This window comes from Phalacrocorax carbo, chromosome Z, assembly GCF_963921805.1.
Source record: "Phalacrocorax carbo chromosome Z, bPhaCar2.1, whole genome shotgun sequence".
Taxonomy (NCBI): Eukaryota; Metazoa; Chordata; class Aves; order Suliformes; family Phalacrocoracidae; genus Phalacrocorax; species Phalacrocorax carbo.
This window is the reverse complement of record NC_087548.1, coordinates 38,259,618-38,273,434: the sequence shown is the minus strand read 5'-3', so window position 1 is coordinate 38,273,434 and position 13,817 is coordinate 38,259,618. Positions and strand designations below refer to the sequence as shown.

The window sequence follows — 13,817 nt, the reverse complement described above, 5'->3', positions numbered from 1 at the left end:
CTTTATTAGCAACAACTTGCCTTTTCAACAATATGAGATAGTTGTAATGACAGAGTTTTGTTTTGTATATGTATTGTGCATATGCCTGTTCCAGCACTAGGAAATATTTTCTTGTCTTCCTAGATTTCCTAAGAGTAAAAACATAACTGCTAATACAGAAACACAGGATTTAATTTTTAGACATTCCCTCAAATATGCGTCTTTATTAATGTACACCTGTTAGGCTTATTACTCATTTCTTCATAGATATCATAGGTGCACATTTTTAATGAATTGATGCACAAATGTGAATTTTTCTGAGAGCATGGGTACCTCAACAGAATTAATGGCCTCAGAAAATTCTCCGTTTGTTAATGAATTTTTGGTTTTAATACCCAAGGAGGATGTTTTAATAAAAAATATTCTGTTTGGCTATCTTCTGATAGTACATCAGAATTCCTGGCTTGGACTCTCAGGTTACCATTACCTGTCTTGGAGAGATGCCTACTTTCAAGTAAGAGCATTGTGCAGTCCACAGAAGGAGTCATCTAAGGATGGTGTGCTGGACTATTTTTCATACCCAGATTAGAGGTTAAGTGGACTGCTAGAAACTCAGCAGGAGCTGGGAGATGATGCTTCTCAAAAGCAAAATGCTGCCAGTCAGCAGATTGGCAGCAATGTGCCTATATAGAGGGCAGCAGCATCCAGCTCCCATGTACCACAGAAATCAGTGGAAGCTGGAAGCAAGGAGATGCTGCTTCTCACAGGTGCATCTCTCAGGATGCTATGATCCTTGATGCCTGGTCCTACAGTGGTTGTACTGTGCTGCACTAAAAATCACGCCTGCATAGTAGTTTTTTGAGGTCTCCAGAGTGCTGAGCTCTGTTCTGCACATTCAGTTATGAACATTTACTCTTTAGGAATTAGTTTCTAAGGCAGAGATCATAGCATGGGCTACTTTTTCCAGCTTCCACATTAGGATCAATTTCATTTCCTGGCAGTAGTTTTTGTTACTGAAAGCATTAATTAATTTTAGAAAAGTATTGGGGAGAATAGAGGAAATTAAATGTTTAAGCTCTTTCCATTTTATATTTTGATGATTTGTTTTCTGCTCAGGGGTGTGAGATTTCTAGCATTGGTGCCAAAATATCTCTCCCCTGTATGTCTAATTATTCCAGGTCAGTGGTTCTGTCCTCTGCCCCTTCACATTTTCTTCCCTGCCCCTTGGTAAATTTGATCACATTCTATAGAGACAACAACTCACCCCATAGGCAGGGAGGGTTATTCAAATAGATTCCTGGGCAGTAAAACATCAGGATTCACGGGCTGGATTAAGGCAGCTTGACCTGTAAAGCAGTGAATGAATGTATGGTCTAAACTTTGTAAAATAGTGTGAATAAATCTTGCTCCACTGGCTCAAACTACACCTCGTAGATGGAAACTTTTTTTATTAGATGGAAGTGTGCTGGAAGCAACTTGAAATATGTGGGGCTGCTGGTTGTCCTAAGATGAGTGTGTGAGGAGCTCTACCTTATAATTGTTCCTGCCAGTACCACTACTGCTTTCACTCGTAAAGATGTGGTATATACACACATACACAAACGCACGCACTTGGAGCAGAGGATATTCTTTTAATAGTGTTAGGAAATTCTGCAGATGTCATTACGAACATGTTCATACTGGCTCTGATTCTTGGCAGACTAACCCTTCTGTGCTGTTGAACTGGAAAATATAGAGCTTTCATATCACTTACTCTGCTTGCAACTTGCTGACCAAGGAAAAGGAGACACTAAGAGGAAAAAAGTGGGAATGCCCCAAGATTCTTGTGCCATGCCTTTACAGGCACAATATCTACCTTGGGGCCTTTTTGTCAATGACCTGAGTCCATTTCATTCAAGGTGAGCTGTGTTTGGCACACTGGCTTTGCCCAAGGAATGTGTTAGAAATTTAGACTGTGGCTAGGTCAATAGCAAGTCTTAGTTGTCAGTGAAAGACTTTTTCTTTTCCATAATGGAACACTTGATTTTTTTTTTTTTTGATTACCTGACATTTTATGCAATTTAAGGAAGTAGGACAAAAAACAAAATGAGAACATTTCATAATGATCTGACGTGCGCTGACAAGCACAAGTGCAGTTATGGACACCTTGCAGAGTTTGTAAGAGGGAGTCAGTAGCTATCATTGTAAATGGAAGAGCAGAATCAACACTGTGCCTAGTGGGAGAGGTAATGCATTTTTAATGTCATGGGACAAGCACTGAGCGTACTTTGCTGTGCACCCAGTCTGCCCTTGTCTATGCCTTTGCTATAGTTCACTAACTTTTAATTTTACTCAAGTTGTACACATATGGTTTGTAAATGCACCTTTGCTTTTGAGTAATAAATGACACATGGCTTCTTTGGCAGCTCAAGGCTTGACTTTTCATCTTGACACCCTTGGGCATCTGGCAGATGACAGATGATAGATTTAGACAAACAGTAAAAGCTACAGAGTGCCTTGCGTGTGTGTTTATCTTAACTTTGTAACACAATCCAAATGTTATTTAACTTCATATACTTAAAGGAGACCAATTGGGAATGGCATTCGCATACAGTAGGACAGCTGATGCTGTTGCTCTAATTACTTGTTTGGTATGGTTACTAGCAAGTTTATAATTTCCTGAGCATGACTAGGTCTATTGAATTAAAGCAGGGTGTTTGGAAACAGGGACAAAGAGGAAACCAAATGGTAGTTTAACAATAGGCAGTAAATGTAAACCAGAACTTATTTACTTGACAAATTATTTTAGTCAGGTTGAATTTAGTTTGGGGGATTGCTTGTTGTTTTTTTTTTTTTTAAAGGTTGCCAAATAGATTCTAGGAACAAGATCTTTAGCATGTTTTCTAGACTGAACGTGATGCTGTTGTTTTCTGTGAAATGCTGAGTTGTTAAATGCGGTATAGCAATATGTTAGAGGAATGGGAATTCTTTGTATGTATTCGAAAATAGTCTTTTCCAGTAGTCAGTGCACCTGGTACTTACGTTTTTTATTGCAATAACAGAGATGTCAATACTTTACATATTTGCAGGAGACATTAGTTTTGAAGAAATATTTGTTATTCTTTGTTTACAAAAAACTTAGCATGTAATGGTAAATTTGGGTGCAATGGCTGTTATTTTTAAAGCCCCATCATTACTACTAAAAGCTAAATCGGTGTTTATTATTTTTAAATACTGCTTTGCAGAATTTATAACATCCATTGGGGTGTTTTCATCAGGGCTATATTTTATGCCCAGAAATGTATTCACATATCTATTTCTGCAGCTCATTTTTCATTATTAGTACAGCAGCATAAGTATGCATCTAAAGAAATATAGACATATTCTCTGTGCAGAGAAGCTAATAATTCAAGGGTTGCTCCTGCAAAATTTGCTCAAAGAACCGTCCTACTCTACTGTGAAAAGGTTTTCATTGCATGAGTGGGACAAATCATGTTATACCACTGTTTGCAGACAAAACCAGCTGATGATGACAGCAAAAAAATGACAGGTGGACTGTCATTGATATTTTCCTGTATGCATATGTTTCTGAGAATCTTTTTACAAAACTTTCTTTTTGAAAAGTGGAAGATAGACTTTTAAACAAAATATTAAAATAGCTGGATTCAATTTTTATCCTCCCTGGATCTGTGGCTTGATTACCCAGAATTCTTATTTCTTCTCTCATGGTTGTGTTAGTGGGTTACTTTGAATTTCCCGTGGGGTATCAGTTTGGCCAAATGTAGTTATAAAATGCTGTGCTTTCAAGAAACACGCATGAAGAAGAAAAATGTAAAATTCTTCAGATAGCAGATAATTGTGAAAATCCATCAAAAATGTTTTTGATGGAATATTTTGACATGTTGTGGCGGTAGAATTGAGTCTGTATGATATGGTTTTTTGTGTGTATTCTACCTGCCGATACATACCTTAACATTGTTGTGGGTGGTGTGTATGTAGAAGAGAGACCTTTTTTAAGGTCAATGTAGGACCAGACAGGAATCTGTGCATCACTCTGAAACAGATGTCAGAATTCATGGACAAGCCGAAAATGTCCATTGAGGAGACAGAAGATGAAGACAAATAATAGACTACTGCTGGGAAGCATGATCTAATTGCAAGAGATGATGGGATGAAACCAAAACAAAACCAGTAGAAATCAAGCAGGAACACATTAAAAAGTAGTTAACCAGCATATCTGTATCTTAATCCTCTATCCAGTTCCCCACAAACTTACAGAGGGCCTTAATTTCTGGCTCCCTGAGCTGCTGGGAAAATCAGTGAATATGCATGACAGACATGCATATTCACTGATGAATATGCATGACAGAAAAACCTTTCCGTTTGTCTGTCTCATCAGATGTTTTCAGAATGAAGGGCTAAGAAGTAAAGATATGCCAAGGGAGACGACTAGATGGTAAAATGAAAAAGAAGTGGTTTGTAAACAAGTTCCAGCCCCATGAGGTTGCAAAACACATACCACTGGCTTTGGGAGGCTCTGAATCAATCAGACCCTGCTGGCTGAGAATAGCAGGTAGAATAAGAACCCCAAATGGACAGGGGGTTTTGATTTGGCAAGAGTTCATAATGTGGGGAAGGAGAGCTGCAATACTTCATAAAGCTTGTTTTAAAACAACAAAAAAGTCACTATTTTGCATCTTTTTGCTCGTATAGTAGCTAAGATCAACTAAGGGAAGTGAAAGAAGTTAAAATAGTTACACTTCCCACTGGTCAGACTGATCTTGTCTGGAATATGTGGATTTCATAATATATTTAACTTGGCACCCTGGGATTTGAAATGTTTTTTTAATGAGAAGTTGCATTTTAGAGACATAACCTTATGTAAACATTAAGCAGGAGAATTTTATATTTAACTTACTGTGATGGAGAGAAGAATCTCTCCAGGTAGTATACTTTTATTAATCTCACAAAATGAAATTCTTCAATGTTTAAGAACTCAAGCCTGGACTGTGAACTGTGAGGGGGGTTTTTGTCTTATACTGATGTAGGTTCAGTTATGCTCAGCACAAAAAAGCCTAGTGAAACCCCTCTGAGCATCTGGATTAAATGAATCTTTGAATTGCTGATTGTTTAAGGTTGACCTGGTAGATGTCCAACAGCTGTCATTATGTTGTTTGTGGTACACAATTGCACTCTGTTTAGAAAGAAAAAGCAACCAACCAACGAAACAAACAAACTCTCCCTATGGCCAAGCAGTTAATTCATGCATAAAATGTGGTGGTTTATGCGTTGTAACAATAATTTATCATACACAGGGGTTAGCCTACCCAAAAGATGGGTAGATACTACATGATGAGTTGCAAGCAAATGAAGTATAAATGAGACTGTTAGCATAATTATAACTGAGAGGCATCTCCCATGCTTTGAGAGGACATCATATAAGAAAAGGTGACACAATTTAGCTTAATCAAAGACAAGTTTAGTCCTTTGGTGAACCTTTTTATCTGAATGGTAAAGTGCTTCCAGATAGTGAGTGCTGATAATTAATGCAGATCATACAGTTGCATGAATCTGAATTTCATTCACTGGCATGAAATAATATAAATCAGCAAAAGCCCAATTACTCATATATTGGTAATTCTCAATTCCCATATATCATCAATACAGGTAACTGATCATCTTAATTTTCATAACAAAGCCTGTGTAAGAGTACTAGCACCACCAGAAACATTTTGATTAATTTGGAAACTGTATAACTTCAGTGTATTAAGAAAATGTGAAGGTGAGGTTACCTATTTTTAAATCCTCATTTGAAATTATGAATATGACTAAGTAACTTGCCCAACTAGTCATGTTTTTAAAATATCATGCTAAACCAATGCCTTAGTGCTTTGTTATAACAGATATATAATAATCTTTTATTTTTGTCTGTTTTTTTTAATATATTGTGTTGCACATTTAGCATTCATAATGGACTAGATGGGTTGGACTAGATGACCTGAGGTCCCTTCCCACCTCAGGTATTCTGTGATTCTGTGATTTACAGTGTCTGTGAAACAATGATGCTCTGGTTCACAGTATATAAGGCTACCTAAATAATACCTAGTGCCACTAAGAAACCCAAGAAGAAACAGCTGAGACTGCCCTAATAAATGAAAGGTATCATGCGTTACAAAGGCTTTTAGTTTCAAGGATGCTATTTCTTTTCCTTTTCCAACCTAGTATGATGTTTTAATGCTCCCTCTGAGTCTTCAAAAACTCCATCTTCATATGTCTGGACAGCATAGATGCAGAGCCACAGACACTATATAAAAGTTTTTTCTAAAACTGTGTTCATACCACTTATTTTCTGAATTTTTCTGATGTCTGATTCTGAACTCCGCTAAATCCTGTTTTCATTCCAGATGCTTCTTAGTTAGCTAGCTTCTTTTATTATCTTTCTCTCATCAGATGTCTTTCTGGGGGGAAAGGTCTGTTTGTTAAGCAGGGGAGGCGGAAAAGAGTTATTAATAAAATATTTTGTGCTGTTTCCAAACAGGGACGAAGAGGCTTAGGTTCAGTCTTTGTTTGGGCATCTGGAAATGGTGGAAGAAGTCGAGACCACTGTTCCTGTGATGGCTACACCAATAGCATCTACACTATCTCCATAAGCAGCACAGCTGAAAGTGGGAAGAAGCCGTGGTATCTGGAAGAATGTGCATCCACACTAGCTACAACATACAGCAGCGGGGAATCCTACGACAGAAAAATAGTATGGGGTGGTTTTTTTTTATTTTTTTAATGTGTATGAGAGAGAGCTCATTTATACTAACTAATAGACTCCTTTAGAAAAAAAAATTATTCGTGGACAAGTTCATTTAGCCCCAGTGTTTTACTCCATTGGAGTCACCATACTGCTGTTTGAAACTGGCATGGATATCTCTGCATGCTACAGCCCAAGGCAGTGCAAGTATACCTAGCTGACAGCAGGTTTTTCCACTCATTTAGTTTCTGCTGTCCCTGAGTGATGTTTTCAAAGGTTCTGTTGCCACCGAAAGATTTCTTTCGTTACCAATATACCAATACCAATATTACCAATATCTGGCCCATCAGTAGGCCAGAGAAGTTATCTTCCTTTTGTTTTTAATCCAGTTATCAACAGTTTTCATATTTTACACAGATGATGTAGGCATTTTTGCTTCGTATCTTTTGTATTTTCTCAGATTTATTTTGATCCAGCATCATTCCTCTTTTACATTCAGTGAGGTCAGTTATTACTTATATTACTGCCTGTTCTGCCTCGCTGATATATTGTAAGCAAGATTAAGCTCGATGCTCATCTTTCCTGTATTGTTCCTCATTCCTGAACAGCCACATTCATTTTCCATTATGTTCTCATCTTGACTGGAAACAGACAAATTATTTTAATTCTGTTTGATAATCTGTTGATACCATTCGTATTTGTATGCTATATCTGCTTTTTCAAATTGAGTTTCAAATTAATACACTTTTCATTACTCAATACACTACTCTTTTTAAATCTTTGTACGAGGATTAATTAGATTTGTTTATATTGTCCTCTTCCCAGCTTATTTATTCAAGTGTATAACTTGAATACAGTCTTAATTTCTTCCTGATCAGAAAACTTATGGATTTGTTTGTTTGGATTTTTTCTCCCAGATGTTTTCTTAAGCATCTGTGTAGCATTACCTTCTTTCTGGTCCCTAGCAGATACCCCTCTTGGTGTCAGTGAGGAGTTAAAAATTCTTGCAGCTATATTTTTTTAATAGTGGCTGCCTTGTCCTTCAGGATTCTGGGATGCTGGCCATTCCTTCTTGGATTCTCCTTTATTTTCAGATGATCCAATTTTTGTTTTAAACTTGTTCTGAGTTACTTCTTCATTCCAGTATTTTTTCTGTTCTTAACTTGCTTCTCTGCACTGAAACCTTATCTTTCTTCCTGGCATGTTTCGTGTTCTCCCTGATAAATAATAATAAAGAAAAGAAATTACTTCATTTCCTAGCAGTCCTCACTTGTGTGATTAAATTCCCCCTACTGTCCTTTAGAAGATCTTCACTAACTTCTTTATGTTTAATTGAGACTAATACAATGTGAGGTGAGCAGAGGTGATTGTGGTTCCCCATCCTGAACTCTTGCTTAGCCAAGTCTGTAGGACTTCCCTGAGTCCTTCAAATCCAGCAGTTGCTGTCAACTCAACAATGATTTTTATAAATACAATCTTCCTTTCAAAGTCTCCAGTCACAGAAAATCCACCTAATTTAAGGCAAGTGGTTTTAGTTACCCATTGGCATTAAAAAATTTCTCGTCTGGTATCTGAGCTACTCTAACTTCAATTTCTAGGCATTTGGTTGTGTCACAGATTTTATTGCTAGTATGAAGAGCACTCTAGTTGTCTAATGTCTTTCTCTCTACTCATGTAGCCTGATCAGTCAATCCCTTTTGATAAATGAAAGTAAGATTCTTGCATCATTCTGTGTAAGGCGTGCTTTCTTATGAACCCTCTCCCATTTCATGAGCTTTGAGCACCCAAACTGGACCGTCAGGTAGTAGCAGTATCAGTGCCCAATGCACAGCAAATATATGAGTGCCAACTCCATTCCCCTTTCTTCTTACATTAAGCCTGATTGAGACTTGTTAACTTCACTGTCATGTAATGTGTTCATCATTGTGTGATGCCCAACCTGCTTTCAGAGCTGCTGCTTCTCTTTTTCAGAGTTGGTGATCCAAGGACAGATATGAGGGTAGTTTTGGTCTCTCTACAGCACCATTTACCTGTACTGGTTTAGTACTGTACTGGTTTAGTACTCAATCCAGACCAGCCCTTATCATCACTTCCTCTTTCTCCAATGTTTCTCCAAGTGCAGCATTCATTAGATGTTTTCTTCCAGGTCTTTGATAAAAGGTTTAGGTCATACCTAATTGTAAAAGGTCTTATTAGAAACAAGGCTAATTTCTTATATGTATTATAAGCATCTATATAATTTCTCTGCTTCAAAGTACTATCTGATTTCTTATATATGCTTACATTTTGAGGCCTCATAATTATCCCATTTTAAATCTATGTATTATGTATCATTTACGATTTTAATAATTTAAATTTAAATTTTTGTATTTTTTGATGTACACTATCACATTTTGTGCCTTGTAGAACCCTGACTATACTACTTTCAACCGAAGTAGCGGCCAGAAAAAAAATACTGCAGGACTTTCACAAGCTCTCTTTTCCGGCAGGTTATGTTATCCACCATTAAATATATTACTAGTTAATTAGTTTATAAACAATTGGTTTAGATACTGTATCAGCTGTTTTACACTAGATTAAAACCTGGCAAATAGATGAAATTATTAGGGCCATACTATTTACCCTTTCAAAATATTGACACCATGCAGGTTTTCTCTCAATCTTCTGGAACTGCTCCAGTGTTCAAAGACTTGATAAAATCAACACTACTATCTAACATGTTCACTTTCCAGCTCTTGTAGAAGTCTTTGGTGCTTCCAAACTTTCTGATTTAAACTTGCTATTTAAAATAGCTATAAATAGGAAGATGATTTATCTTTTTTGTATGCTCTAAAAGTTTATTTAGGTTTTTTTCTAAAAAGGAACATTCTGTGAAATAGCCATTTACTATATTCTGCTATTAATTATTCTATTATTTCTGGACAATTAAAACAATATTGGTTTGGGGGTTCTTTTGCTTCTGCTATATTTGAAAATAAAACATCCTTATACTTCATTCTGTTCTTGTAGGCTTAACTGTTTGACCCTCGTGTTTTGTTACTAGGTCTATGCACCTTCTATCTTCTAATATTTATTCACTGCTCTCCACTTCATCTTTTATTCCCTTTAATTTATTTATTTATTTATTATTTCTTCTACCTGTCAATAATTGTTTTGTTGAGTAGTATGTCCTTGCTTTTTTTAAAAAATCTAGTAAAATATAGGTATATTTTTCAGTCCTTATTTGTAGTTTTATCTTAGCTGATTTGATCTTTGTGCATCCTCTGTTTTTTTAGTAGATGTAGTTTTCTTGATGATTGTCTTCCTGCCTTTTCACTTAGCATGAACTTCACACTTTTACAGAATTGCTATTTCAATAAGAGACAATTGCTTATTTCTGATGTCTCACTCCCTATGACTTATGCTAGAATCAAAAACACCTGGAGGTTATCTCACCTCTGTTGTTAAAGACTTTTTTATGAACAACAAGAATAGATAACTTTTTAGATTATTGAAGTATAGTACCCATCACTTCTAGAATTTATGACCTGTGCTAGTACTTGCAGTTTTATATTTTATTGTAAGATTTTTGGAAGTTATACTTAACAAATTAAAGATTAATCGTTATATATATAATGAACATACATTATCCCATAATTAGGGGAATAATTAAGAGATTTTACAGAAGCATTACTGAAAAGGTATAAAGATATGCCCCTTTAAAAACATCCTCTAATTTGGCATCTGCATTGGAGATCTCACACAGGCTATCAGAGATAATTAAAAATAACATTTAACTGAAATCCATCAATTCTCTGAGCACTGCTTTTACTAATCAGATCCTCCATTCTTTTGGGAGCAATCCAGTTGCATATGCCAATTTTAGGTTATTGCTACAGAGTGCATCATTTTTTAGAGTGAATGATGAAAGCATAAGCATACTGAGTAGCCATAAGAATTAACACAAATCTGTTGAGTGTGCCATAAGATCAAATGCTTGAATATCAAACCACAAACATTCCCTCCAAGACTCTTTTTCCTGTACTATGTGCTTCTGTTGTGATACAGTCTGGTGAGAAATGATACGAAATTGTGAAGCCAGCTTTTCAAACTGAGTATTATGCAGTGCTTTCAACATGCCCACACGTGGAGGCAGGGACTCACCTGTGCGTCTCTCTTGCTTGTAACCTGATTTGGAGAGCAATAATAATGGTATTGCTATTCTCTTCTCCAATCCTCCTACAGTCCTATCAAACCTCATTTAGCTTGGAAAGAAGTCTTGTTTGAAACAAGATCTGAACTAAAGACAGAACTGAAAATTTTGAGGACAAAGTTTTTCAACTCCTATAAAATGCTAGAAAAGGCTGGAATATAGAAGATGTGTATTTATTTTCATTGTTGTACCACACATCCTTTTCACTGCATCGTATCTCACATTTTTGTTTAGACTGCTCCTCCTTTTGAGTCAGAGATCGTCTTCATATCTTTCCAGAAAAATCTTAGAGCTTGCAGTAAGTTTAAGGGGAAAAATAACCATAGAAGAAGAATAGAAAGATTATTATTAAATTTAAATTCTCCAAATTCCCATGTGCATATAAATTTATTTGCAGTATATAAGTTAGCTATGAAGGGCTCAACTTCATGCCATAATATGAAAGAGTAAAAATATTTGATCAAGGCATACAGTGGTTTGGTTTGTTGGAGTAAGACTCCTGTATTCAAAATGGGAAAAAAATACTACTTCAGTAAATTAGGAAGTGACCTGGCATAAGAATTAAAACCAAAATCGAATTAAGTCATTCTTATTTATTGTCATGTGTAGCTGTACGCTTCTACGGGAGAACTTATCTTGGGCCGCATACCTCCGGGACACAGGGCTCTACCCGCCCTGGGGACAATGATGCACAGACATCAATATGATGGATACAAAATGTCCGTCTATTTGGCTGCGTCACACGCTTATATAGCTCTTGCGGTTCCTGTTCCTGCCACTCCTATGGGGAGGAGTCTATCTTTCCGTCACATCCCGTAATCTTCCGGTCGCCGATCCCTGTCTATTCCCCTACAGTCATGTAACTCAGAAAAAACTCCAATATCATGTGAGGTTCTGCAGTGTTGTAGCACAGAAATATCTGTCCACGGTTAAGGGACAGTGAATGGTTAGAACTTTATAGTGTCATATTCCACAATTCCTTCATATTTTTCCTTGCAGTTCTTCAGTTTAATATCTTCTTTTATTCTTTTCTGCTTTTCTATCCAATATGTGCAGAATGTATAATAAGGTAGATGAACAAACAGTAACCAGATGTTAGGTACTCATTGTGTGGATTAAAAATTCTTATTAAAATGTTTTAGTTTCAGTATGGACTAATAAAAGCACGCACACATTTATAATTACACAAAAAAAACCCTTTTTTCCCCCTCTTTTTATTACTACACAGTTTTATAATTGCTTGTTTCAAATATAGGATGTTAAGAAGTTTAAAAGGTTTTCTAGTCTGGAGGTTTTCTTCAGTCTTGTGCAATGATAGCATAAGAACATAATTTCATCTACACAACTCTGTTTTCCATACAGAGCTTTTTTACTGACTTTAAACTAAAGTAAATGGAACCAAATTCTGGCCTGAAAGAATTTGAGCTGACAATTACAGTTAAACACACACTGACATTACCATATTGCATAAGTTCCTTGTGGCTTAGGGAAGGTACTCAAGTGTGCTTGACTTCATGATGTACCAAATTTTATTACAGTAACTGTTAGCCCATTATGGACCGAGTTTCCAACCTTTGGATGTATTAACATGCCCAAAGAATACAAACATTTCACAGCTGCAGTTGGATATATGTCTTTTACATAGGCTGTTAGAGAAAAGAACTATAATTACTTCTATGTGTTTTCAAGAGCCACTGCAAAGTGCCAGCATATGTATAGGCATAGAAACTTACACTCTGAGACAAAGGCAAATCAACATTAGGTAAAGACAATAAAAATATACTTCTTCATAGAGGTTATGTCTCATAACGGAGTGAGTGCAGGAGTATTGGCTGATAATATCCAGTTGTTAAGGTATTTTCTCCTGTTATTCTCTCCTCTGCTATTTTGAATACTATAGGACAATGCTAGGAGATAGCTTCCCCACTCCAGAGCTTGCAGCTAGGATAGGTTAAGCACCACCTAATATAGTTATCTATATGGGCCTTCCATTTATCAAACATGTTGCACCAATGCATCACATTTCCTTTTAATTCCTTTTTCAAATTATGTCTTAAAGCACTAAGGAATTTACATATGAAAGTCGCTCATAGATATAATTTAAAAACCTATTACATGACTAACCTACCTTTTGAAAATAATCCCACTACCTACTGTTCCACCTATTTGTTTTCAAAAAATGCCAATTCATCTGCTGACTTACTTTCTTTTCTAAGATACATTTCTGCCTTGCTGACTAGCTTCTGCTCCAACCAGAAATTGAAACAAAACAGCAAAAAAAAAATCTCCTGCCAGTTTTTAAAACAGAAACAAAAACCTTCTCTTGTCCAAAAACTGTTTCAGGCAATCAGGATACTGACAACATGGAAACTTACATTTTAGGTAGAAACGCATACACAAAGGATGTGAGAAGGAACAGAAGATTTTTCATAAACTGTTGTCACTTAGAATCATAGAATCATTGAAGTTGGAAAAGACCTCTAGGATCATCAAGTCCAACCATCAACCCAGCTGGATTTAACTTTGGTCACCACAACTCCCTGGGCCCTGCCATCCAGCAAGGTTTTTCACCCAGCGAAGAGTACACCTGTCCAAGCCATGAGCCACCAGCTTGTCTAGGAGAATGCTTTGGGAGATAGTACCAAAGGCTTTACTCGTGTCCAGGTAGATAACAGCCACAGCCTTTCCCTCATCCAGTAGGCGGGTCACCTGGTCATAGAAGGGGATCAAGTTGGTCAGGCAGAATCTGCCTTTCATAAACCCATGGTGGCTGGACCTGATCATCTGGTTGTCATCTTGTTGTTGGTGAACTCACTCAAGATGAACCATTCCATAACCTTCCCTGGTACTGAGATAAGGCTGACAGGCCTGTAGTTTCCCAGATACTCCTTCTGGCCCTTCTTGTAGATGGGTGTCACATTGGCA

At 36.7% G+C, this 13,817-nt stretch overlaps 1 protein-coding gene across 2 annotated transcripts in view; it reads left to right on the top strand.

The window, feature by feature from the left end:
- LOC104048953 (proprotein convertase subtilisin/kexin type 5-like) overlaps positions 1-13,817 on the top strand; it is a 198,447-nt gene that overhangs the window by 116,908 nt on the left and 67,722 nt on the right. For both annotated transcript variants that reach the window (XM_064438917.1, XM_064438919.1), the window contains one exon: positions 6,497-6,709. In XM_064438917.1, coding sequence (XP_064294987.1) covers positions 6,497-6,709 — 213 coding nt within the window. The remainder of the gene's footprint in view (positions 1-6,496; positions 6,710-13,817) is intronic.